Source organism: Cladophialophora immunda (assembly GCF_000835495.1).
Source record: "Cladophialophora immunda strain CBS 83496 unplaced genomic scaffold supercont1.3, whole genome shotgun sequence".
Lineage (NCBI taxonomy): Eukaryota > Fungi > Ascomycota > Eurotiomycetes > Chaetothyriales > Herpotrichiellaceae > Cladophialophora > Cladophialophora immunda.
Genome location: NW_015622543.1, coordinates 5,729,596 through 5,754,056, shown reverse-complemented (window position 1 = coordinate 5,754,056; position 24,461 = coordinate 5,729,596). Strand labels below are relative to the sequence as shown.

Here is a 24,461-nt window from a genome sequence, read left to right as displayed (position 1 = left end):
GGAGGCGTTAAAATAGTATTCCCGGTTTTCCAGTCTATTCCAACATGTGAGGCTGTGCAAGCATAAGCTCCAGGAACGAACAAGGTCAGAGGGGATCTGTGTTGCTCAGGATAGTAATCTTTTACGAGGCCTTCGAATCCTCTCCACCCTTTCCCATGACCCGTCCCAACAAGTCGCAAGAATTAAACACTCCCACAGACGGAACGTCCCGGGCTTCCAACTGAATGCTGTCGGGAGATTTTGTGGTGGAGAAGAAGGAAGACCAAACGCTTCAGGCACAAACTCGGTGAGTGCTTAGGAGGGCGTCCAGGAAACAGCAGATGAGTCGACGGGGGGCAGAGCGACGATCGGCTGTCAATCAAAGAGGATGAATGAGGACGGGTTTTTGATTCGATACTATCTAGATAATGACATCCTCAAACGCACTGAGGACTTTGTCCGTGAACGCCCTCTGCATTTTTGCCGCGACGAGGGCGTTTGACTCGTTATCGCCTGGAGCCAGGCCTAGTGCTTCTTCGCCCCGGATGCAGGTCTCGATTGCGGTACGATATCCCTTGCCCATGCCTTGCTCAATGCGACTCAGGAGGTCCGACGACAGCGCCCGCCCGGGGATGGACGCCAGGTTATCACTATTCGCCTTCTGATATCCGGGCATGCCCACCAGGTCTTGGATGGGCTGCCAAGCAGCGATTTCCAACAAGAGGATGCCAAAGCTGTAAACATCAAAAGACCGGCGATAGTTGCCTTGCGCAAACGGGCCCTGATACGACGGAGGACGGTACAAGTCAAAATAATTCGACGCCAGTTGCGAGTCCGTCGCGGTGGTAGCCGCTCCGTCGCGCTCTGGACGTGCGTATTCAAAGTTTGAGAGGTACGGTTCGTGGTATTTTATAAACGAGGCCTTCTTGAACGGACTACCCTCGCGGAAGAAGATGACGCTGTCAGATCGCAGCGCGCGATGTAACCACCCTACCGCATGGAGGTAGAGGATGCTTGACGCAAGTCCACGGGCGATGGCGATGCGATCCCTGAGAGGCGGACATTCCAGAGTATGGATCGCATCGTAAAGACTGACCGGAGGGTCGGTCTCCTTGTCCTGTACGGCCTTCTCAAATATCAGTCCGAAGCGATCGTGGTCATTGTCGTCATCTTCGTCGTCATCGTCGCGATCATCGTTATCATCGAAAAAGCCCAGACATTGTGGCACGCGGAACTCCTTGGGTTTTTCCATCTGGAGGAGAGTGACCAGCTCCGAGACACGCTGAATGTTTTTCTTCAAGGGCACCATTCGCTGTGGCTGGTGACTTCTGTCAAGCTCGGTCTTGTAAGCTTTCCATTCGATCCAAACAAGTGTTTCTGACCCTTCCGCCGAAGCATACTTCGCATTGACCCGGCGAGATATGAAATCTTGGCGCCCTCCGTCTTTCTGCTGTTCGAGAGCCGCATTGTATGACACGGGGCGTCGATTCTTTTGCGCTGACCTGACCAGCTCCTCGTACTGAGGTGGTCTCTGAGCATCTGGTGTGCTTGTGAGAATTGCTGACTGCTTGAACGAGGCGAGCGACCCGAGGATCTTGTCGTTCTCGGCTCTTCCTCGAGTGATCCCGCGATTAGCTGTTTCTCGCTCTGCAAACACCATGGCTGCCGTCACAAGTCTTTTCAGTTCGTCGACCGACGTGCGGACCTGGACCATCTCAATGAAAGTGTTACGAGTCGTCTCTTCCACTCTTTGCGCATGCTGATCCTGGAGAATCCCGACCAAGAAGTCGTTGTAGCCTGCGAGCTTGCCCAACAATGCTTTAAAGACATCCGCGTCGAAGGCCACCCACCACAGCCTTTTAGGCTGCATAATGATGCCTTTGGTGTTCGTGACCATCGCACGCACATGGTTTGTTCCACGAAGGTGAGTACGTTTCTCTGCAGACCTTTCGTACTTCACAGTAATGGAGGCAAAATCTTTGGCAAGGTCTGTGGCCAGGGACTGTTGTTTCTGCTCAGGAGTATCGGTGTCCTTCAACTGATCATATCTGCCGTTAAGGGCTGCAAAGTCCTCCATCAGGTTTTGAATCTGGCTCAGAACGGCGACCAACAGCAGCTTGTCGGTCTTCAAAACTGTGGGGAGGTCCTGCTGATACTCCAATTCCAGCAAGCCTGCTACGTCGGCGAAGTTGAGGATTCTATGATACTCCATCAGGAGGGCCGTGCGTAGGGCTTCGGCTTCCTTTGGCATATTTGCCGCGGCAAGGTAGTACTTGAAGACTGTTTCCAAGTCAGCTCTGAGCTATTCGTTTTTGGGGAGTCGTCAAAGCATGCCTATTGCAACCTTGTCGATCAGCTCCAAGGCCAGCGACGCTGTGCCGAGCGCGGCGCCAACGGGGTCGACCGGCATAGTATTTTTGTCGACGATATAGCAACGTGGGTGAACTGGGTTCACGGGAGCGATCTGTTCGGTTCAATCCTGAAGTTGTTAAAACATCATTTGATACCACACCGCAGTCAACGGCCAGGATGCAAGGAGTCCAGGGTTGTATATGGTCAGGCTGCGGAGGGAGTATTTACTATGTCGGCTGGGTCGAGGCTCGAGGCTCGAGAGCACTCTTTGGCGGATTTAGGCAACGGTGGAATACGAGCAGGCGAATTGACCTGCTGGTACTTCTCTCTCAGCCTGATTCTGTCACACTCTGGCGGATTGTGTCACAATGACTTCCTTACACTGGGCACCCACATGGCCGCTAAAGGCCCTAAAGGGGCAAAGCACCTCGTGTGGGCGCCCAGCTGAGTACTTTGTGCACAAGCCTAGGTTGTGTGATGGTCATCTCAAGGCCTGCCGCATTCCAAAGGCACGACTTCTGGACGAAAGGTGGCTCGAGTCCAGGCGCTCAAATATCTCGTACCTGACTCTGCATGGGCCACCTGCGCCTCAGAACCACGCCCACCATCGGCAACCCCTATGTGACCAATTCCCCACCCCACCACTATGCAACGCTGCGCCTCCTCGTGTGATGGGCGCTTTTCCCTACATTAAATCGTTACAGCTGAAGGGGCAGCCCCTTCTGCTCGAGAGTTGCAGCCGATTCTCAGCCTGAGGGCAAAGAACTAGTGATCCATTATTCGTTCGACTTTCTTGTCGACTCCCTTGTGTTTTGACTCACTTTGCTCCTCTTTTTGGGGGGTATTGATCGCATGGCAATAACATTTGGGGGTACAGCCTTACTGGAAACCATGCCTGGGGAGACCTACCAGCCTCGACAGCGCCTGTCAATCTCGACAGAACACACTTCACATTTCAATGCCGGTCCCGAATTCGAAGAATCTGAGGATGATTCTGACGATTCGAGCGAGGAAATGGACATCGAGAACAAGTTCCCAGATGTGGAACACATGTCGGTCATTACAGCAGAAGAGAGTGATCCGTGGCTCCCGAAGATTGTGCTGTCGCTCGATGGCGGCTCCCATCGAAATTTCTCGACCCTCCTTATCCTCCAGGCTCTGATGAAGAAGATAGAACAGTTCGAGCAGAAAACAGACCCGACCATTTCTGACAGCGCTCGCTCCCGCGAGTTTCATCTCCCATCGACGAATTCTCGGCCGCCCTCGGATTCGCGCTTTCGGCCCTGCCACTACTTTGACTACATTGGAGGCGCGAGCACCGGAGGCCTGATTGCTATTCTCTTGGGCCGGATGAGAAGGCCGGTGGACGAAGCCCTAGAGATCTTTCTACAATTCTCGCAAACCATGTTCCCAAACTTTCCACGTGGCATGGGCATCAGCCGCCTTCCGCGCGCGCTGAACAACAAGGCGACACGCAGCGAAAAGTTTGCAGCACAGCTCGACTGGTCGAAGCCGACGGACTCGAGTCCAGAGGAGGATGGACAGAGGTTCGTGTCGGACTCGCTGCGGTGCCGGACCATCATTTGTGCGATGGAGAAGACGCGGCTTGAAGACCAAGGGCTAGGCCTGAGGCCGTACCTGTTCCGATCCTACGCTCACGAGGCCCGCGACGAGTCTTCGTATCTGAGGAATCCCGGCGGCGCCACCGATCGCAGCACCGCCGACGTTGCCAAAGCAGCAGTCGCGGCCTCGCAGTTCCAGAACTTTGAGCAGCACGGTTACTACGACTCGGGGCCCGGTCTCAATAACCCCAGCCTCGAACTCTACAACGAAATCACATCCCTGCACGACCCAGACAATCTGGCCCTGTTCATCAGTATCGGCTGCGGGGCGAGCAAAACCAAAGACCCGAGCAGCCCGCAATCCAACAGTCGAGCATGGAAGCTCAAGGCATCGTTCAAACGGCAGGAGAAGGAACTCAGCCTCGGCGCCGACGCCGTCCACCGCCGCATGCACAGGAAATCCCGCAGCCCGGTCTCCGCGTTCGAGTACTTCAGGTTCGATGTCAAAGAGAACATCCCCGAGAGCTCCCTGGGTAACTGGCAAAGCATCCAGCCGGGCCGGCACGCGCTGAAGAAGATCGCCGCCGCCACGGACGCATACCTCGCTCAGCCCGAAGTCGACAACCGCCTCCACGAGTGTGCCGAGCAATTGGTCCACCGGCGTAAACTGCGCGCCGAGACATTACAGTGGGAGAGTTTCGCGTTGGGCGTGCGGTATTGCTGCCCGCACCTGGTGCAGTGCCAGGTGCAAAAGGACAAAGTCCGCTTCGCAACGAGGGATGTCCTGCTCGATCATCTACGGACCGTGCACAAGGAGCCGCCGCCGGATGCGAACAATTTCGAAAGGATCAATAGTCTGCTCGATAGAGGGAGGATAAATAGTGATCGGTCGGATGGGTCATGACATTATTTGTAACATAGTGGTTTGGAACAGGGATTGACTCGGGGAAAAAAGTTATCATTAGCTACTAAGCTGTGGGATGGGGATTTTGAGAATACAATAAGCCGTACATCAGTGGCATTTCTGTTTCATATCCAGTAGTGCCGCCTCCTGGGTTCCGCCCTGTCATCTTTTTACACTTCATGCGCTGGTGAAATTAATCAGGTAAATATACGACAGCTGCCCAGGGAAGAACCGCCGGCGAACATTGTTGACCCACCAACCCAGGGTCCCCAAGGGTGCACGAGCTTCAATCAAGCTCTTGTCGTTCTCATTCGCATCAAAGAACAGTGCCCCCGAGGGCAGATTATAGCGCCGCCAGTCGCGGTGACGCTTCTCGACGTGATCTGACGGACGTTAGTCAAACTGGTGGTTCTCAAGCATGACGGACTCCCTTACCGCGCAACACTTTGAACTTGGTGATGGACACTTTCGGGATGGAAACGTCGAACAGGATGATATCCTCTTCATGGTCACACTCGGGCAGTGGATTCGGGGTGCTTCGCGCCCCGGTCTTGCCTCCCAGTCCCGTGGATGACGGCATTGCATGGTTCGAGTTACCGGCTGAGGGGAGCGGTGGCTGTTTCGCAGAGCCGTCAGGCTTTACGGGGACTTCGGCGATAATGTTGGTTGCGGAGGAAGTGTTTCTCTGGCGCCTTCTATAACGCTGCCGCCTTCTTCCTGATGAGTCGCTGGCCCACGACGTTTCGCTCTTGTCAGTTGCTCTCCTTGGGAGATTCTGTTCGAGCTCCTCGGAAGATCGTGAGGCTGAGTGGTTCTGCCTGGTTGCGTCGTTCTCTGAGGCGACCACTGACGGCTTTGATGGTCTTCGACGTCTCCCAGTCCACACAGGTGCTCCATTGGGAGCTGGCAGATTTGCAGCGTTGGGGTTGGTCTTATCTCGAGACTTGTTGGCCAATTCTGCAGGGTCGTGGTCGGCTTCCGCGAACGCGACGTTTTTGGTCGCACCTGAGGACCTCAAGTCCGGCTCAACTTCATTTATAGACAGTCCGTTATCTGCACTAGTTTCATTAGTAGGTGGAGTCATCGCAGTAACATTCTTTAGTGATGACGGCTGCTGCATGGGCAGTCGATGCGCAGGCAATGGGAATTGCACGGACTCTATCGTGCGCATTTGATCTGGCGAACGGGTCCTAGAAAGGGTATTCCCTGCTTCTTGGCTGTTCGACACCACTTCTGGGACCCTATCTTCGGGTATCGACTGGACCGAACTCGTTCGATTAGCTTGGATTCTGGGTTGAACAGCGCGTGTTTTCTTCGTCTTCTCCTCTGCAAGCTTTTGATCGGCCGATAGCGGCCAGGCACCTGGATGACGGGGATTGCAGTCTTCACACAAGTCGAGGCTAGGAAAATCAAAAGCAGTCCAGAGTCCATGGGATGACGGCCTCTTGTGGGGCGAGAAGTCCAGCATTTCCTTAATCTTTGGTAAGGCTCCAACGACTTCGATGATCAAACTCGGTGGAAGGGCCTTGCACACTTCTGGAGAGCTGACTGTGGTGTTGGACAGCATGTCGATCCACCTGTGTACCTTCTCCAACGTCAAGGGATAGTCGTAGTTGGATTTCTCGTTCACCGTTCTTCGCCGATACGCTTTAAACTCACGAAGACTTCGTCCAAGGATCAGGGACGCCATTTCGATGAACACACAGCCCAGAGAGAACACATCCGAGTAGTCATCCCGCTCTTTCTTGAGGCCTAGCTCGGGGCAGGAATATCTCGCCGTGCCAATTGGCTTGTCTTCTGTCGCGTGAGCGACTCCCTTGTCGAAATGTCGTGAGATACCAAAGTCTGTGAGCACCACGTTTCCGCTCAGGTCGACCAGGATATTTGCTGGCTTAATGTCCTTATGGCGAACGTCGGCTGCTTGGACATAGCTGAGTGTCTGGCACAGGCACACAAAGTACTTGGCAAGCTGCTTGAGTTGAGCGGCAAAATGTTGTTTGAGTGGCCATGAATATTGGTGTTGTAGCTGCATGGTCTCTGGCTCTTCCGAGTCACCAGGAGAGCCCGTGCTGTCGAGTGAATTGACGTCTAGGGAATCTGTGTAAATTCTCCCACATTGACCAAGAGGCTCTGGCGCGGAGCTTGTCTTAACTTGACGTTGGTGGGTTGTGTAATTTTTCGAGATGCTTTTCATGTAATCGCCTAGATCACAGCAAGCCACTGGGAAGATCATGATGTTCAGGAGTCCTTGATACCTGTACGTGCCAAGGAGGACGACGATATGTGGGTGCCGGAACGTCTTCATGTTCTCAACTTCGGCTTGGGCTTTCTTCCGGCTAGATATCTTGCGCGCCGTGACTCTTTTGACAGCAAAATGGTGTTTAAATCCATGGTTGTCGGCCATTTTCCAATGCTCAATGGAGGCGTCCTGGCTCTTGACACGATCCAATTGTCTCAAGAAAACCATTGGCAAACGGCCATTGTTGCCAAAGTCGTAGTTCATATTCCGCTCGCCTGTGTTCCACTCGAAAAAGATCTTGTCATCAAGAAATTGTCGCATAACGGACTTGCCACTCCACCGGGACCCATCATGTCCAGCATATTTCTCGAAGTCCACAGCATCCACCATTGTTCATTCGTGGAGGATTTCACAAGCCAGTGCTCCTCGAAAAGCATTTAGGTGGCATGTTAACATGCGCAAAGGCTGATGATAGTGGTGGCTAGGGCACTCGGCCCACAAGCCAAATCGTGCTCTAAGGCTGTGGGATGCGCTTTGCGGAGAGGAGCGAGGTTCCAAAGCAGGCAGGGGATGTTTCCGTCGAGTTAGAGCGGTATTCAAAGCTGGAAATTGGAATTTTGTAAAAAAAAAAAAGCAGGTGACCTTGCACTCGGTGGCAGTGAAGCGAGAGCACACGGGATGGGAGAACAGTGCTTCAAAGACTCGAGGCGTAGCCTTGTGGAGACGGCCATTTTTATTGAAATTCCATGACCAAAAAGTGGAGGGAACGAGATCGAGCGAGACCGAAGAAAACAACTAGGCTGACCCTTGCAAGTCCTCGACAGCTGAATTCATTAGGCGATGCGCTGAGGGATTGTGATGGGCTGTGTAGGCGATTCCAGAATACGAATTGGAGGCAGTGACTCCGTATTGGTTTACTCCGCTTACTCGGCCACGGCCATGGCGGACTGCTGCAGGGTGGCGCCAGAGGTTCAGCCTCACTACTAGCCGGCATATCTGCAAGCGTAAAATGTCTCCTCGTACCGACCCCGCCTACAAGGGCCCAATCACCACTGGAGATGCCCTCCTCGAGGTGTCACACCCATACCTTCCTCACCACCCGTCGCGAGCAGAGCTCACAGGCTACTTGTGGCACGTCAATAAATGCCAATAAATGGCGTTGAGCTAGGATGTGCCTCTCGCATTTGCCCATAAATACTTTTGAGACAACGCTTTTACTTTCCACAACAACTGCCATCAGGCTGAGACCGAGACCACCTTGCTACAAGTCAAGTTTCGAGAAATAACAGGCTAGAGCCCAGCAGCGCCTGACGCCGCCTGCCGGGCATGCCCAAATGGGCCCATGGTTACAACCAAAGTACTCGTCCATCAATCATGCTGTCGAAATTGTCTTTCAGTAGGCTGCGGCTCACACAACTGTCAGGGCAATCCGAGGATAAGGTTACGGAGCACCGGGGACAAGCAACGACAAGCGTTGACGCCTAAAACACGCGCATAGGACGTAGTTGATACCTGGCTCAAGCCTAGCAAGGCCACAGATCCTCGACGGTGCTTCAAGCGGTGACATCATCAGGGGTGGGAAATGGTCATAGAAGAGACACCAAGGCTCTCAACTATAGCTACGAAAAGGCTGCACAAAAAGGCAACTTGGGTGAATTCTGTTGTCGCAGCTAGTGGGCGGGGCCGAAGCGAGGGCTCAGATGAAGCACTCCGATGCCTAATCGGTTTGCGGATTAAAGCGGCTCCTTGCTTGCACGGTTTTGGTTAGACCAATTCTGCTCATAACAAAATGTTGACGAGCGAAAATCCTCGCGTCCTGTCTACTTCCCTTACGAGGTACTCCGTACTTTGCCATCCTTTTCGCATTGCTCAGCCCTAGCCCCTGGAATCGTTGCGCGAGCTGCATGGACGTCGTCTCTACGTCACCCTCTTCGAGGTATACGCTAACCACAATCAAATCGTGGAGTGGTCTACCATGGTGTTGTATAGCGGGCACCGACCCCTGAAGACTGATAGCTGTACAGCATTAGCACACACTTATAAAAACATTACAGACAACCCTCTCTGCTTGTCACAGGCATATTTTCCTAGAAATTCGGCTTCTTTGTGGTATGGGTTGAATGAACCACAGAAAAAAAATGAACATGCGGTTTCCCGGAGACGAGCCCGAGTCGCTCCCACGCCCTCGGCGTGCCTTTGGTGAGGGAGAAGTTCGCGGTGGGAACAGCCATGTTGGACGAAAACGCACTGCCAGCCCACTTCTGGCAATCGGTACAGTGACACAGGGCGGTCAGGGCTGGTTCACCTGAATTTGGATGGCTGTGAGTTCGCTGACTTGCCTGGACGCAAGAACTCTTCGTAACATACCAGAATAGCAGAAGGCAATTTTGCCACATTCACAACTTCCAGAGCCAGGCATGGTCAAGCAGGTCAGCAATAACAAGGTAAGGCTCCGTACTCATTCGGGGTTAAGGGTGGAGAAGCCATGGATGGTGGTCCCAAACTATTTGCAGAGTAAAGCCGCTTTAACCTGAGCTTCAAAAACGCGTACAGCTGAACGCCACTGAGCGTTCCCTTGGTACTCGTACATATCGAGAGCCAAAGCCGGCCTACTGGTCGTCGATTAGACCATCCTCACAGCTAGACTTTTGTTCCAACACGGCCGGCAGTGTTACCAACAATCGCGGGCAGCAGTAAAAAAGGGCCCTGTCGTGTGTGAAATATGAGGTACAGGTGAGGTATACCATAAGAGTGCTTATCAGTACACTATCGCTGGACTCTGCCTATTCACCAGGGCATTCCTGACAGCCTTCCAAATATGCGTTCCTTGCTTGCGAAGCTGATCCGTTCCCCTTTTTGCAGGCTTTGATTGTAATCTCTGACCTTCGCTCTTCGCTGTATATATCATTGTACACAGCCCATTGCGGCGAGGGCGAGTGCCTCATCGATACAAATCCGTCACCTGTGACATCATCTCTAAAGAGGGGGGCAAAGAACGGAGACAGTCAAGTTCGGTGCCAAAAAGATGAAGATTTGTATTACGCCTTCCTACATCTCGGAGTTGAAAAAGATCTATTTTTGCGGGTAGCGCCGCCGTGATGCTCAAAACGCATTGAAGGTCGAAAGGGCAAAACCAGCTCGTCGATCCCAAGTCTGAAGATAGAGAATCTATTCGCGCAGGTGAACAGTGTCCAAAACTAGCGCGGGTCGAGTAAGTGGTGAGGCGGACTCGCCGTCCATTTACCTCCCGCTTTGGCTGTGAAGCTACCAAAACAAGGCAGCCGCGACCGCGCCAATTGCCAGGCCCGCCATTGAGCCCTCAGCCCGAGAAGCAGCGCCGGTGAAGGAGGTCGACGCGGAGGTCGTGGACGCCCCATTTTGGGTTACACTTGCTGTTGCGGTCGCAGCAGCAGACCCAGAGGCTGCACCAGATGCGAGGGAGCCAGTCGTAGCGGCTCCAGTGGCACCACTGGGGCTGCCAGATCCTGTCGTGGCCGAAGCACTGCCGGCGCCTGGGGTAGTTGATGATCCGGAGCCGTTGTGCCACGTCGAGGTGCTGTTGCCTTTCGATGTAGCGGATGCCGTCGACGAGTTGGATGATGCCGACGTGTAGCCTGCTGTCGAGTTACAAGCGAGGTTGTACAGGGGTTGGCCATTGTTGCTAACGCCAAACGATGGAGAGGCACCATTGTCAGCAAGGATATACCACCAAAAATCGATGCCGCGGTTTTCGAGGGCACACGCAACCTGTTGCCAGTATTCTTCGGCGGCGTCAACACCAGGGACGGCGAGATTCGAGGTGGGTCCAGAGACCGGATAGCCAGTCTCGGTGATCCAGATGGGCTTCCCCTGGGCAACGGCGGCAACTCGGTCGTAGGCTTGGAAGAAAAGGAAGCCGTTGTTGTCGATGCCGTTGGAGTCGGTGGTCTGGAAGTAGGGGTATTCGTCAAGACCTAGGAAATCGCAGTTTGAGATGACTTCGGCATTGGAGCCGTTGACATAAACATTCCAGGTGTCGACGTGACCAACAGGCTTAGAAGCAAGAGAGGTGCCCTTGATGGTGCTTCTAACTTGACCGATGTAGCTGACCAGGACATCGGGGGATTGCCCTATGCCACTGTTGGCAGCAATACCGGTGGGCGAGATCCGGTAGAGGTCCTCGCTGCCAACCGAGATGCCAACAACCAAGTCGGCAAAAGCAGAGCCGTACTGGGAGATGGCAGACTTGAGAGCATTGAGTTCGTTGTTGAAGGTCCCTTGGTCTTCCGACGCCCAGAGGCCCAGGAGCAGTGTGGTGTTGGTATCAAGGGCAGCCTGGAAGGCAGAACTCGGAGTGTCGGTCGTCCCCTCTTGAATCATTGTATACAATCTTGCACTGGTGAAGTCACTGGTACCGGCCAGAGACGCAGCAGTCTTGAATTGACTGACAAAGGAATCGTAGGTTTGACCTTGGGAGGCGTAGTTGAACCCCTTGACGGCGGCAAGGGCAGTGGACGCGCCACCGAGTACAGCAAGGAGGGAGTTCTTCATATTTTGGGGGGATGCAAGGACGTGTCCAATAAATGCCGGGGAAAGAATGCACAGAATATATGGTAAAAGAATGACTGAAGCAGATAAGCAAAGGGCAATGAGGGTTGAACAAAAGATTGAAAAAGGCGCAGACGAGGAAAATTCAGACAAGGGAGCAAAGTGTTGCGCGTTGTTATTTACACTTTCTCCATTAATATCTTCAAAGACCATCACATGTGGGGGATGTTCAGGGGGCTGACTTAGTTTGAGACATTCCAGTGGTTCGGTTGTGCCGGTACCTGCGTCAGTTGGCGTCGGTGGCGTGCCCGTCAAGCGACGCTACTGGCGCCACCGCCGGGGCCCATGTCTGGGAAATCCGAAGTATTGGGGGCTGAATGGTATTGTGTAGCCAAAAAGGAGAGTGTCAGACAGGATCACTGGCCAGCTGTTCGATATAGGAGAAGAAGCCCAAGAGGCCAATGCCCCCAGATCGCTGCCTAATTAGGGAATATACTTGTACTGTCTCTCTGTATAGTTTCAGGGGAGGCCGTTTTCAGTGTTACGCTTTCGTTATGTATGGACTTAATCCCGGCCTCAGTATGGAGACGAGTTTCCCACGCCATTCCTCACAAAGACTTGAGAATTCAGTCTTTCCCAGTGACATAGACGTTGATCGAGCCTATCTAACTCTCTGTCTTAGTCCATTCCGGGTGCACATCTCCTTTGCTGCTTCGAGTGAAGCCACCAGCACTGCTTGAGCAGAACCTCATGCTACTATCTAGCAATTCGTCTGCATGATCAGGTGAATTGAACAGAGGCAGACGCGCCAGATCTCAGGTTCATAATCTCTACCACGAAGGCAACGCCTGCAATCTCAATTTGACCTATGCGTAAGCGACGCACCACTCCGCCAAGCGCATGTTTGGCTGGAATGGCATGCTTTGTCAGAAGCCCGCAAAGAGGAAAACCGAGGTATTCAAACCCACCGCAAAGTGCCATGTACATAACTGGGATATAACCTAACGGGATAATATGATACAGCACTAGCCAATGCGCCTAATCAGCTAGCCGCGGATTTTCGACATAGCGTTCATTGGCTGTCGTCAGCAATGCAGGTGAACTGTTAGCCTGCAATAGTCCAATATGGGTGCGAAGGCAACATGCTCCACGATGCAGTAGTCAGCTCATCAGCCTCGGTTGTCAATAGGTTCCGTGGCTCTTGGCCTTTGGACAGCTCGTCTATGATCCGTCAAAAGGTTGTCAATAGCTCTATCAGAGGCCAGACTGCCTACAAGAATGAATACGATATTGCCCCAGTGTTGCCTCTATGCTACTGGCCCTTTGTCAATGCTCGATTCAAGATGTCGGACCCTCTCCTTTTGAACAGCGCTGATGGCCATGTGCCGGCGTCGAAGCGAATTCCCGTGATAGCGTGCCCGTTTACGAGCTCGCGGGCACAAAAGACTTTGGATCTGGTGAATCATCAACAGGCAGATCAACCTATTCTACTCGTTTCCTAACATGATCACCGCAGGTCGAAAAGTTTGTGGAAGAAGAATGTATTCCTGCCGATGCCATCTTTTCTCAACAGCTCGGCGAAGGTGTCGCCTCTCGCTTCAACACCCAGCCACGAGTCCTTGAGGATCTGAAAACGAAGGCAAAGAATCTCGGTCTCTGGAACATGTTCCTGCCCAAGCGAATCTCCTCAGACCTAGGCGCCGGCTTCAGCAATCTGGAGTATGGTGTGATGGCAGAGTATCTGGGAAAGTCTGTCATCGCAAGTGAGGCGACAAATTGCGCTGCGCCGGACACGGGCAATAGGAAGTCATGGCAAGATATGGCACAGAAGATCAGAAGAGGCGATGGCTAGCACCCTTACTAGCCGGTGAGATTCGATCCGCGTTCTTGATGACGGAACCTCAGGTGTCCAGTAGCGACGCAACTAATATCCAGCTTGAAATGCGCAAAGATGGGCATTATTGGGTTCTTAATGGCCAAGTATAATTTCTTTCATGTCCTCTTGTCTCTCCCAAACTGATCTATTTGACAGAAATGGTGGTCAACCGGTGTCGGTGACCCACGGTGCAATATTTACATGGTTATAGGTAGATCCGACCCAGACAACACCAAATACAAGCAACACTCAATTATTTTCGTCCCCGCCGATACCCCGGGTATTACGATCCATCGTTTACTCTCTGTCATGGGATTTGATGAAGCTCCGCATGGTCACGGTCATGTTACCTTCGAAAATGTCCGGGTCCATGAGAGCAACATGTGTCTTGATGAGGGGCGGGGTTTCGAAATCATTCAAGGTCGCCTTGGGCTTGGAAGGATCCACCACGCAATGAGAGCAATTGGGGCGGTTGGTCCTCCCCTATTAAGTGTTGATCCAGAAAACTGACAGGACATGAGGCCGAGAAAGCACTTGAATACCTTCTAGCCCGCCTCAATGACCCTACCCGGAGGCCATTTGGCAAACAACTTGCCGAACAGGGTGTCATGCTGGAGCGCGTGGCTAAGTCACGTATTGAGATCGATGCTGCCCGCCTTGCAGTCTTGAATGCTGCCATTCAGATTGACCAAGGTGACGCTAAAGGCGCCCTCAAAGAGATTGCGCAGATCAAAGTACACGTTCCTAACGTGTGTTTAGATGTCATCGATCGTGCGATTCAGGCATATGGAGCAGCTGGGGTTTCTCAGGATACCCCCTTGGCACAAATGTGGACGCTCGCTCGGGCAATGAGGATTGCAGATGGTCCTGATGAAGTCCATATGATGCAGTTGGGACGGAATGAAAGTAAGCGTGGCCAAGCGTTACTCGAGCGGATTCAAGCACAAAAGCAAAAGAGCAAGGAAATTGCTTGAACAATATGGCTTGCAGGAAAAGGATGCTTTGCGGCTCAATCGGAGAAGTGGCAACAAGTCGAAAATGTGAAGAGCCGAGCATTAATCTCAAAGTCTCTGAGGACAGAGCGGAAGCAACAACCTCTTCACACAAAGAACATTCAATTATTATCTGCTTGCAGAATAGTGTAAGTTCAGAGAACTATGCCAGCGCAACCAAGACAAAGGAACGAGTCGATTCCACATGCAGCAGCTTTCTCATGTCAAGTTGCAGAATGAATCGCTCATATCTAGATAAACCTTTTCAAAGTGGCAGCAGCCACTGAAAATGCCTCCGTTTTCTTGGAAGAAGCCGCCCTTTTACGTTTTGAACTTGAACCATACGAAAGATCCTCAAGACCGAGAATCATATCCTTAAGGTGTAAATGACACGAGCAGAGCAGATCGAGACAGCAACCTCGGAGGCAAATCCACTGGCATAGAACGATCCATCGCGGAGTCATCCTCGAGACGGCTCAAACTTGAGTACTGACTTGGGCAATTCTATTCCTGTCCCGGGAGTACTGACACGTCCAACAACAAACGTGCCCCAATTCTCCGAGAACGAGCACGATGGAGCGTGGTTGCCCAGCTTCGCTTTGGTGCTGGCAATCCTAGCTATCGTGACCGAGGTTAGACCTTCCCGGGCATGACATGAGACTGTTGCTTGCAGGTGGAGAAATAGAACAGGACTAACCTCAATAGGACATATGGACGCGGCAATGTTGTGGAACTCGGTCGACACCAGCCTGATTGACCTCAAACATGTGAAGCTCCAACGACATGATCTGAGCCTCGGATCCTCGGTCGCATTAATCAGCAAGAAATACAACAAGCTTTCCTGTATTTTGGTGTACCGAATTCAAGCCATACCGCCGCACAATGGAAGGTAGACCTTCATGCATGGTCAGAAAACTAGTCGGCCGACCTTTCGGAACGCACCCCGGAGGTTTTAGGTCAAAACCGCGACTATATACCATCTGAAAGTGGAATTCGATGCCGCATGAAGTCCACGAACAGGAGCAAGTTTACAGAATCTTCCGATAAACGGTCGAGGCTGACAACTATTTTTACTCCCTCCTTGATCAAGCCCCGCTGAGTCCCTGTTCAAAGGCTGTTCCAAGAATGATCGAAACCATCGTGGAAATACATCTCTGCTTGTGGAACAGTGTAGGCCACGAGGGCCTTCTATTTGCTATTGGCAAATTTAGCGGAGAGGTTGGCAACAACCCAATACCCAGCGATCGGTTTGGCTGGACAGATAGCAACTAGGCCAGCACCGTGATTAGGACAGTGGTCAGAACAATGATTAGGTCTAGTCATGCCTATCCCAACAGTTGCTCATACAAAATAGATGAAGCGTTTATGATTGCATGCCTGGGCACTAAATGGCTAGTGATGCTAGCCCCGAGGCTTAAAATAGAGCTAAAATCATAGCTCTTGGTGGACCCGGCCACGTTCATAGAGCGGCATCACCCGCGACCCAGAACGGGTGAGCAAAGGAAAGTGTTTACTCGCCTTGGCGCTAAACTGCGGAGACGTGATTTTCGTGAAGGCGACCCTGTGAACTCGAATAGTAATTAGTGGTCTCGAGCATGGCAGTACAAGTTACCACGGTCGAGAGGTAAATTATGGACCCTATTCTGTCACACATAATCTGAAGAAGCTCGGGCAACTCTCTAGAGAAATGGGGTGGTTTTGGGGAGGGAGGAGCAACCAAAATGATCCCGCAAAAGCCCTCGACGACGACTTGAAGCAATTCTTGAAAGAGCAACAACCCCGTCCATATGTCCCAGCCGAAGCCCCTTTGGAATCGTCAGAGCCGCCTGAAAAGCTCGATTCTACCGTCAAACTGCCCGAGCAAACTCTTCCCGATGCAGCACAGCCTCCTCAGGACAGACCGTTGCCCAAAGAATCGCTGTTTCAAGATGGCCGATACAAACACATCTGGAAGACCTACATTCCTCAAGACGAGATTACTGCAGCTACGTCGACTCCCGTGGAAAGAGTGCTCTCGGCAAGAAAAGACAGAAACCAGTCCATACACAAGGCTGCGCTGGAGAACTGCGCCTTCGAGGAGGAGATGCAACAAATCTGTTTCAAGGGCGGCAATGTGGCGGACAAATTGCGCGGAAGAATGACCATGTGCCATGAGGAGACAAAGGCGTTCAATCGCTGCTATACGCTACAGGCCAAATTCTTGCAGGCTTTGGGGTATATGACGAGCGCAACCAGTTCTGCCGAGGATGAAGAAAAGATCCAGATGCACGCCGACAAGTTGTATCACAGGATGATGGACTACGAGGCCGAGGTAGATGATGCGAAAAGAAACAACCAGCCGATTCCGCCTCTTTCATCGCTCTTCAACCCCAATCGACCTGCCCCAACACTGGATCAAATGGCCCTGCCTAAAGCGATGGAGGACAAGATGAAAAAGCCTCTGCACGAATATCCGCCTCATGAGCGAGAGCTAGCGGCAAGGGCAGCCCTGCAAGAAGCGAAATTGACGGACTTGTACGCCGAAGATCTTTTCAAGTATAGCGTCACAATGAACGAGGACCGGAAAAATCGGCAGGTCTTTCTGACAAGAGTGTTTGGCGAAGTTATTGGGAAATTTTTGATCCCAGATCCCCCCAAAGATCCGAACATTAAGCCTTATAGTCTCCAACAATTGGAGCGGGATATATGGCGGGAAGAAGATCCATCGTCACCGTCACCGCCGGCACAGAAGCAGGAAGCTACCCAGACGAGAAACCAGGGCTGAAGGTCATTATAATCCTGAGAACAGAACTTGGTTTTAACAGCATTCGATGAGACAACGACGCAACGTCTATGCTAAGAAAGCGCCAACCTGGACTTAAGGCTGGGATGCCTCTGCCAGGAGCATATTTCATAGAGCAAAGGTCTAATAGTGGGCGCAACCAGTCAGCTCATGGTTCGTGAAAGTGGCTGTCGCGTGCTTTATATCGACTCTTTCCAGACTCTGCTGACTTCAAGATACTTGAGATGGCGGTTCCCAGGACGGACCAGAGAGCACGCCCTCCTTGTCAGTTGTTTGATACGAACAACTCCTTCAATCAATTCTCTTGGAGCTTGAGAAAGCAGAAACATGGGTCGATCGAGATGTGGCGTCAGTGACGAGAAGAGGAGGATTCACACTTACGGCGGACTCAACGAGCGAAGGGGAAAACCGAGGTGTCAGTGTTGTAAAGAATACTTCGTTTGTGGGGGGTTTGTACTTGGTCGAGCCGGCGACCTCTTGGAGCAGGCGAGCTGCGACCTGTCTCCGTACAGCTTGTATAACATGTTCTGAATATCACTCTCCGTCTTCTCTAGCCTTCACATCGTATTTCCAACAAGACATTGCCACCCACGCCCAGTCATGGCGGGGCGTCCGATGCGAGTGGCCTTCAACGGGTGGCCCGCTTGATTCTCACCTTCCTGATCAGTCAAGGCCTCGAGTTCTCCATCAGCTGCCTCTTCCAATCCAGATTCCGCACTTCCCAGATCGCGTGCTTGTCAGCTCGAGCGCGAAAACGCCCAAAGCAAAGCTACAGAAGGAAGCTAGGAAATGGTACAAAAAAGGCGGGGTGAATGGAGGAATCAATCTTCAGCCTTTTGACGGCTTCTCCGAGAATCCATGTTGGTGACCGCATAGTGGTGGGTTTTCCCCAAATTCTCGATCTTTCACCATCTTCTATTCACTTTCTCTTCCACCCTCTTCATCCAATGTTGGCGATTGCGTGCTGGCTAACATCACTGAATTCGCCAGCAGAGCCCTAGGGCCTTAGAACGGGCCTCTCCCGACAAGATAAAGCAGACGACATCGAGGAAATGGAGACCGACGATGCCAGCTCCATGACAACCACCGACTCGGTCGACCATCAGAAAGCAGCGCTGGCACGACTCCCTTCAGAGATCATATTTCAGGTCCTCTGTTATCTGCCATGTCAGTCGCTCGTCTCACTTTCTCGCACTTGTCGCCGGCTGCGAGGCCTGGCTTCCAACGACTTTCTCTGGGCCGACCTACTTCGCCCAAATATTCCTCCAGAAGACTTTCCCGCGGACCCGTACCCTTCATCGTCGTACCGCGATTTGTATATTACGCATCACCCCTACTGGTTCGTCCCTCGGAACAAGATCTGGATCTCCGATGAACCGCATATTGGGCGTGTGATGATCTGCCACTTCGACCCACGGCGAGGCTGCATTGAAGGATACCGCCTGCTAGCTGAGAGGACTCCCTCGATGGGTCTTCTCTGGCCCTATGAACCCAGTGTAGTGATCCACAACTTCAATCCACGAGTGCATCTTTGGCTGGACGACCCGATCCTCAAACTGCCGCATGACATTGTCCCCTTCAATACTCGCCAAGGTTGGTGGGAAGCCGAGATTAAGATGACAGTCGGGCGACCGGGACACAACACGTCCGCCTCTTTCTTCTTGAGCAGAGACATTCCGCCACATTTGCAGAACAAGTCCATGGATCTCTGGCCACCGAGGACAATTCCCAACATGCCTCGCGTGCGTGCCGCCAGCGTTGATAAATTCCGGGGTTCAGGGCATAAGCCGCAAAAATACGACCAGATTTCGCAAACAACCTTTCGACTGAGGCACTGGAGTCAGTTTTCAACGGGCATGGCACACTTTGGGATTCGGATAGGTGAAGAAGTCTCTACGTGGAGTACCATCGACCCTGCGCTGTACACCCCAACCAAGGAAAAGCCTTACCAAGGCATCTTTGTGGGAGATTACGCGGGCCACGGATGCGAATTCCTGCTGGTCATGCAGTCGGAGAAAGGCCCCGAAATCCCCCAGCGTCGGCCCACGGACGCCTATTTGAGAGGGCTTATTGGGCTCCCTCCCGAGAGCGAGGAAGACGAGCTGGAAGAGCCGGTGCTTGCTCAGCAGACAGACGAACAACTCTCTCAATCACAGTCGCAATACCAACGCGACATGATGGCCATGCACGAAGAGGAAGGGATATACAAGGGCTCCATCCAGGCGGTCAAACTCACGGGGGATCCACACGTCCCGAGAGGAGAGTACACCTTCGTGGCGGACGACATTGGCCCAGGCGGACTGATCAGGATCGCAGAGGAGCAGCCATTTAGAGGCTCGAGGGTAGTGAGGAGTAGGGGCCACGTCGCCGCCAGGGGATTCCAGAATGGTGAGTCCGAGACAAAAGTCTGCCTTCCACCTCTTTCTTCACGGACGGCGCATCAGATTGTATATTCCATCCTATTTTTAAAAAGGCGCGAATCCCCCCCCCGCCTTCTTGAGCCACCCATTCTGTGGGCAATTTGCATGCGTATTTCAAGGCGGCCTGTGCTTTACAATCTGCTAATCCGGTGCCAGACGAATTCATCCCCTCCCAGCTCATCATGGTCTCGCCCAACAAATTGGCCCAGTACTGGGTGCCTTACGGCCATATATCCTTCTACCAGAGGATCGACCTCGACCGGTTGATCGACGACACGTTTCGTGGAGGGCACGGATAGCGACAGGGAAAAGAAACGGCGAATGTCGCGGTGTGGATTTCGAGAAAGATAGGCGTATCTATCTACATACAGGCTGGGCTGCTGAGGAATGGGCTACTGTTAATATGACGCTGGATGACAGATATGATTGTTTCACAGCACGGATAGCGTCGGCTTCTTATGTCGCAAATGGGTGGTTAGAGCCGGGTTTGTTTGCTGTTGTTCTACATTGCAAAAGAGCTTGAACATTTCAAATCACTCTAGAGGTCGAGCAAGGAGTACTCAGTGTGCTTATAGAGTAGGTGTTTTTGCTCCAACAATGTTCTCGCTTTGTTTGACAAGAATCCTGGGCGATGTGTAGGCCGAGAAGCCTTGGCTAGCTAGCATAACAACAAAGCACGATATCTCGTGGACTTGTCCTGACAAAAACAATTCCATAACCCGAGGAGTTGAGTGTTTCGCAGCACGGAATTCCAAGCAGAATCCAACCGACCAAATAGATATGCACTTCCTGTCCCATCTCTTCCTAGCCCTGGTAGGGAGGGTTCCCATCCCTTGTCCTCGACGCCGGATAACCATGCTACTCTCTGATTCTTAGAGCCTCCTGTATAATCTTGAAATGTCATCCCCTCTCCTGCTTTTCAACCGTACAAGGGCAGTCCTCCTTGTACACAGCGTGTATATGACCCAACACTCAGGAGACGTGTTTTCATGTTTCATCGCCTTCATCGCCTCCGCTCAAACCAACTGCTACTGCCCATAAAGGCCACACTCTGATCCATCACCCATTCGCCCACTCCAAGATAGCGGTCGACCCAGGTCTGCAGTTCTTTGCTTTCGCCGAGTGACGAGGCTTTGACACTGGTTGGTCTGTTGTGTCAGATATCAGAATCAGAGAGCTTGAGATACAAGAATGAGAAATGGAGCTGGATAAAGGGGAGGACTGTGGGACTATTTTGCGGCATTCGTATCTCGGGTGTGGCCTCGCGTTCACCCCAATTCATCCACTGAAGGGATCACTCGATCCAACAGAAGGGAAAGAGGGAGCGACGGAGAGGCCTCGGGTGCCGGTGTACGTACGTGAGACCAGTGCTTCTCTTGATACCCGCGAGACAGGCGGAGATCAGGACGGCGTCAAAGGCGTAGTGGGTTAGGCGTCCGAGCTATGCATGTTGTCGGCTCACATATTCTGAGGTCTAATGCGATTGATGGAAACTTACCACCATGGCGACGAAGACTGGGAAGATTGTGCAGTGATCTTGGACAGAGAGGGAGCTGCAGGTGTGGAAGAAGACGGAAATCAAGCCTGCCTGTTGTTCACATGTGATGTTTAAGGCGCAGGCGGAGTTCGAGATGCGCAGAGGTCACCCGAGCAGCACAGTGGGCAGTTGTCCACCGGGCAGCGACGCGGCAGGGCAGACTCGGAATAACATTGTTGCGAATCCGACAGTCGCGTATCTTATCAGCATTTGGCTGCGACTCTGCCCCTCACTTGCTGCAACTTTGAAGCTGGCGGCCCCTCTCTTCAGCTCTCCCGCAAGGTTTCAATGGGGCCCAGATGGCCCTCCCATGCCTCCCCATCGCATTCATGTCCGGCGCCAACCATCCGTGCCATCTCAATAGTCTCCCCCATTCGCAGTTACTGAATTTCATTAGCCTATAATTCGCCTGATATTTACAGCGTGGGAGTGCTGTCACCCCCGTCGTCCAGCTCTGATAAGCGTGACGTGAGAGCTCCATTCTTATTCAACCTTGCGGCCCAGCTGGTAACTAGGCTGGGTTGAGTTCAACCGTTGCCCGTCGCGAGCGGCTGCCATATTTTTTTTGCTGAGCGGTGATACCTTCAACCGCTATTCATTCATTTACCTCCTGAACCTCTTGCTACTGTATACCTCCTCGAGTCAACAGTAAGTGTCTTGTCACCTGCGACAGGACTCACTGACTGTATACTGTGTTTGCTACTTCTGTGACTAACGGAGTCTCTCTACTTGACTTTTAGTCCTTCGGCGGCCGACTACCGCTCTTTGAGAGACACTTGCATTCCTGCGTTCTTCGCCCAACCCTCACCGCTTGAACTGTATACCCAGATCAATTGAGCAAAATGGGTGACGCTTTGGACCATCTCGCCAACCGCACCAAGCTGGAATGGCAGTGCAACCTCAACATCGACTACTTGCCCAAGAAGAATCACCGACGGACCAGTATCATTTGCACCATTGGTAAGTTTCCTTGCAAGCAGCAACGACCACCACCACCACCGAGACAATGAAAGCTAATTGAGATCTTCTCTGACAGGTCCCAAGACCAATTCTGCTGACAAGATTACTATGCTGAGGAAGGGTATGTGAAAACGGACACCGCTTCAAAAAGGAGGGGCAGCAATACTGAATGGATCGCAGCTGGTCTCAATGTTGTCCGCATGAACTTCTCCCACGGCTCTTATGAGGTATACAGCACACCTTGCAAGAGAAGTAGGAGTAGCTAATGCTGTGCAGTACCACCAATCTGTCATTGACAACACCAGAAAGTCGGCCAAAGACTACCCAGGTCGGCCCGTTGCCATCGCCCTCGACACCGTGAGTGGAGCTATATCCTTTATCTGAAAGACCAAAGCTGAATATCTTCAAGAAAGGACCAGAGATCCGAACAGGAAACACCCCTGGGGACGCGGACATTTCCATCAAGGCAGGCCTTGAGCTGAACATCACGACTGACGACAAATATCAGACCGCCAGCGACGACAAGAATCTGTAAGTTCGAACCTTCTGAGCTGCTTCAGCAGGTCTAATTTCTGTCAGATACGTCGACTACAAGAACATCACCAAGGTGATTGATGTCGGCAAGTTGATCTACGTCGACGACGGCATTCAATCCTTTGAAGTCACCAAGATAATCGATGACAAGACTCTTCGTGTGCGAGCGCTCAACGATGGACAGATCTCCTCCAGGAAGGGGGTCAACCTCCCTGGCACAGACGTCGATCTTCCCCCCTTGTCCAAGAAGGATATTGCCGACCTGGAGTTTGGTGTCAAGAACGGCGTCGACATGATCTTTGCCTCCTTCATCCGACGAGGAGATGATATCAAGCATATTCGACGGGTCCTGGGCGACAAAGGCAAGGAGATCCAGATCATTGCGAAGATTGAGAACCAGCAGGGAATGAACAACTTCGACGAGATTCTCGCCGAGACTGACGGTGTCATGGTTGCACGTGGTGACTTGGGCATTGAGATTCCGGCCGCAAAGGTCTTCATTGCCCAAAAGATGATGATCGCCAAGTGTAACATGAAGGGCAAACCCGTCATTTGTGCGACACAGATGTTGGAGTCCATGACCAAGAATCCTCGCCCTACCCGAGCCGAAGTTTCTGACGTTGCCAATGCTGTTCTCGATGGAGCCGACTGTGTGATGCTGTCTGGTGAAACTGCCAAAGGCGACTATCCCAAGGAAGCCGTCGCCATGATGCACGAAACATGCTTGTTGGCCGAGGTTGCAATCCCCTACGCCAACGTGTTTGACGAGTTGAGGACAAGCTGCCCTCGTCCTATTGAGACGGTGGAATCCATTGCGATTTCTGCTGTGGGCGCAAGCATGGAACTGAACGCCGGTGCCATTCTTGTATTGACAACCAGGTAAGTTTACCTAAGCTCCAGCTTCGGGTTTCTTTGATTGACACTCTACGACTAGTGGTTCTTCGGCACGCCTCCTCTCCAAATACCGACCAGTGTGCCCTATCATCATGGTGACACGCAACGCCATTGCTTCACGCTATGCTCACCTGTACCGTGGAGTGTATCCATTCCTATTCCCGGAACCGAAGCCCGACTTCCGAGGAGTCGACTGGCAACAGGATGTGGACAGACGATTGAAATGGGGCATTGCTTCGGCGATCAAGCTTGGTGTTCTGGCCAAAGGCGACAGCGTGGTTTGCGTTCAGGGCTGGAGAGGTGGCCAAGGTCACACCAACACCATTCGTGTTGTACCTGCGGAGGAAGACTTGGGTCTCAAGGACTGACTAACCGTCGATGACTTCTTCACCGCACTAGGGAGACCAATGCCAGTCATGTCGTCGTTTACTCCGCCGCAGTCTCCGACGCGGGGAATGAGGCGATTTTGAGCACATGCTGGAACGGGAAAGCAAAGCTGGGATTGCCGACCGGACAATAGATGAAAGCAAAGAAAAGGAAAGGGTTTATTGTCCACAAGTCACTCGATGTCGAAATGCCCGGCAGGATTCAGTGTTTGCATCGAGCTCGAAGGGAGAATGAAGAAGGCTACTATCTTTTATGGACTGCCGGTTCGATTATTCGCTACGAAAATGAAATATGATTATTCCCCCAGCACGTGCCGAGCGCGAGTGCCACGCGGTGACGAAGAAGGTACCAAGGTCTATAATCATCCCGGAACAGAGGGAGAGGCTATGTACTGGCGGTCAGCAGCAATGGCGGGACAGGGGGGATCAGGAGCAATAGTTCCAAGTAGTACGGAGTAGTCAACGAGGGCCATGGCTCCCATGAGGCGAAAAGCTTGGTGGACGTTAAGCATTCAGG

General features: G+C 52.4%; 9 protein-coding genes across 11 annotated transcripts; 6 read left to right on the top strand and 3 right to left on the bottom strand.

The window, feature by feature from the left end:
- Positions 1-400: 400 nt before the first annotated feature.
- On the bottom strand, positions 401-2,370 carry PV07_06329 (uncharacterized protein; the record flags this gene model as incomplete). The annotated part of the gene is made up of 2 exons (XM_016393292.1): positions 2,314-2,370; positions 401-2,259 (listed from the first exon to the last, which is right to left on the bottom strand). Exon 2 carries the CDS (start codon positions 2,228-2,230, stop codon positions 401-403), a length of 1,830 nt encoding a protein of 609 aa, XP_016250811.1. The 5' UTR covers positions 2,231-2,259; positions 2,314-2,370.
- Positions 2,371-3,068: 698 nt separating this feature from the next.
- On the top strand, positions 3,069-4,913 carry PV07_06328 (uncharacterized protein). The gene has a single exon (XM_016393291.1). It carries the CDS (start codon positions 3,184-3,186, stop codon positions 4,795-4,797), a length of 1,614 nt encoding a protein of 537 aa, XP_016250810.1. The 5' UTR covers positions 3,069-3,183; the 3' UTR covers positions 4,798-4,913.
- A 61-nt stretch (positions 4,914-4,974) lies between these two features.
- Positions 4,975-7,426, bottom strand: PV07_06327 (uncharacterized protein; the record flags this gene model as incomplete). The annotated part of the gene is made up of 2 exons (XM_016393290.1): positions 4,975-5,180; positions 5,233-7,426. 2 exons carry the CDS (start codon positions 7,424-7,426, stop codon positions 4,975-4,977), a joined length of 2,400 nt encoding a protein of 799 aa, XP_016250809.1.
- A 2,021-nt stretch (positions 7,427-9,447) lies between these two features.
- Positions 9,448-11,732, bottom strand: PV07_06326 (uncharacterized protein). The gene has a single exon (XM_016393289.1). The coding sequence runs from the start codon at positions 11,564-11,566 to the stop codon at positions 10,301-10,303; it is 1,266 nt and encodes a 421-aa protein (XP_016250808.1). The 5' UTR covers positions 11,567-11,732; the 3' UTR covers positions 9,448-10,300.
- Positions 11,733-12,906: 1,174 nt separating this feature from the next.
- Positions 12,907-13,415, top strand: PV07_06325 (uncharacterized protein; the record flags this gene model as incomplete). The annotated part of the gene is made up of 2 exons (XM_016393288.1): positions 12,907-13,020; positions 13,080-13,415. The coding sequence occupies 2 exons, from the start codon at positions 12,907-12,909 to the stop codon at positions 13,413-13,415; spliced, it is 450 nt and encodes a 149-aa protein (XP_016250807.1).
- Positions 13,416-13,748: 333 nt separating this feature from the next.
- Positions 13,749-14,413, top strand: PV07_06324 (uncharacterized protein; the record flags this gene model as incomplete). The annotated part of the gene is made up of 2 exons (XM_016393287.1): positions 13,749-13,929; positions 13,953-14,413. The coding sequence occupies 2 exons, from the start codon at positions 13,749-13,751 to the stop codon at positions 14,411-14,413; spliced, it is 642 nt and encodes a 213-aa protein (XP_016250806.1).
- Positions 14,414-15,997: 1,584 nt separating this feature from the next.
- On the top strand, positions 15,998-17,784 carry PV07_06323 (uncharacterized protein). Its single transcript, XM_016393286.1, has one exon. It carries the CDS (start codon positions 16,119-16,121, stop codon positions 17,193-17,195), a length of 1,077 nt encoding a protein of 358 aa, XP_016250805.1. The 5' UTR covers positions 15,998-16,118; the 3' UTR covers positions 17,196-17,784.
- Positions 17,785-17,942: 158 nt separating this feature from the next.
- On the top strand, positions 17,943-20,315 carry PV07_06322. 2 transcript variants are annotated; one of them, XM_016393285.1, is made up of 3 exons: positions 17,943-18,091; positions 18,204-19,601; positions 19,790-20,315. In XM_016393285.1, the coding sequence occupies exons 2-3, from the start codon at positions 18,266-18,268 to the stop codon at positions 19,930-19,932; spliced, it is 1,479 nt and encodes a 492-aa protein (XP_016250804.1). In that variant the 5' UTR covers positions 17,943-18,091; positions 18,204-18,265; the 3' UTR covers positions 19,933-20,315. The 2 variants fall into 2 exon arrangements, with proteins under 2 accessions (XP_016250804.1, XP_016250803.1); XM_016393284.1 differs by having other exon boundaries at positions 17,943-19,601.
- A 1,220-nt stretch (positions 20,316-21,535) lies between these two features.
- On the top strand, positions 21,536-24,456 carry PV07_06321. Of its 2 annotated transcripts, XM_016393283.1 has the most exons (8): positions 21,536-21,818; positions 21,911-22,130; positions 22,207-22,251; positions 22,311-22,357; positions 22,407-22,487; positions 22,540-22,661; positions 22,710-23,543; positions 23,599-24,456. In XM_016393283.1, the coding sequence occupies exons 2-8, from the start codon at positions 22,013-22,015 to the stop codon at positions 23,924-23,926; spliced, it is 1,575 nt and encodes a 524-aa protein (XP_016250802.1). In that variant the 5' UTR covers positions 21,536-21,818; positions 21,911-22,012; the 3' UTR covers positions 23,927-24,456. The 2 variants fall into 2 exon arrangements, with proteins under 2 accessions (XP_016250802.1, XP_016250801.1); XM_016393282.1 differs by having other exon boundaries at positions 21,536-22,130.
- The last annotated feature ends 5 nt before the right edge of the window (positions 24,457-24,461 follow it).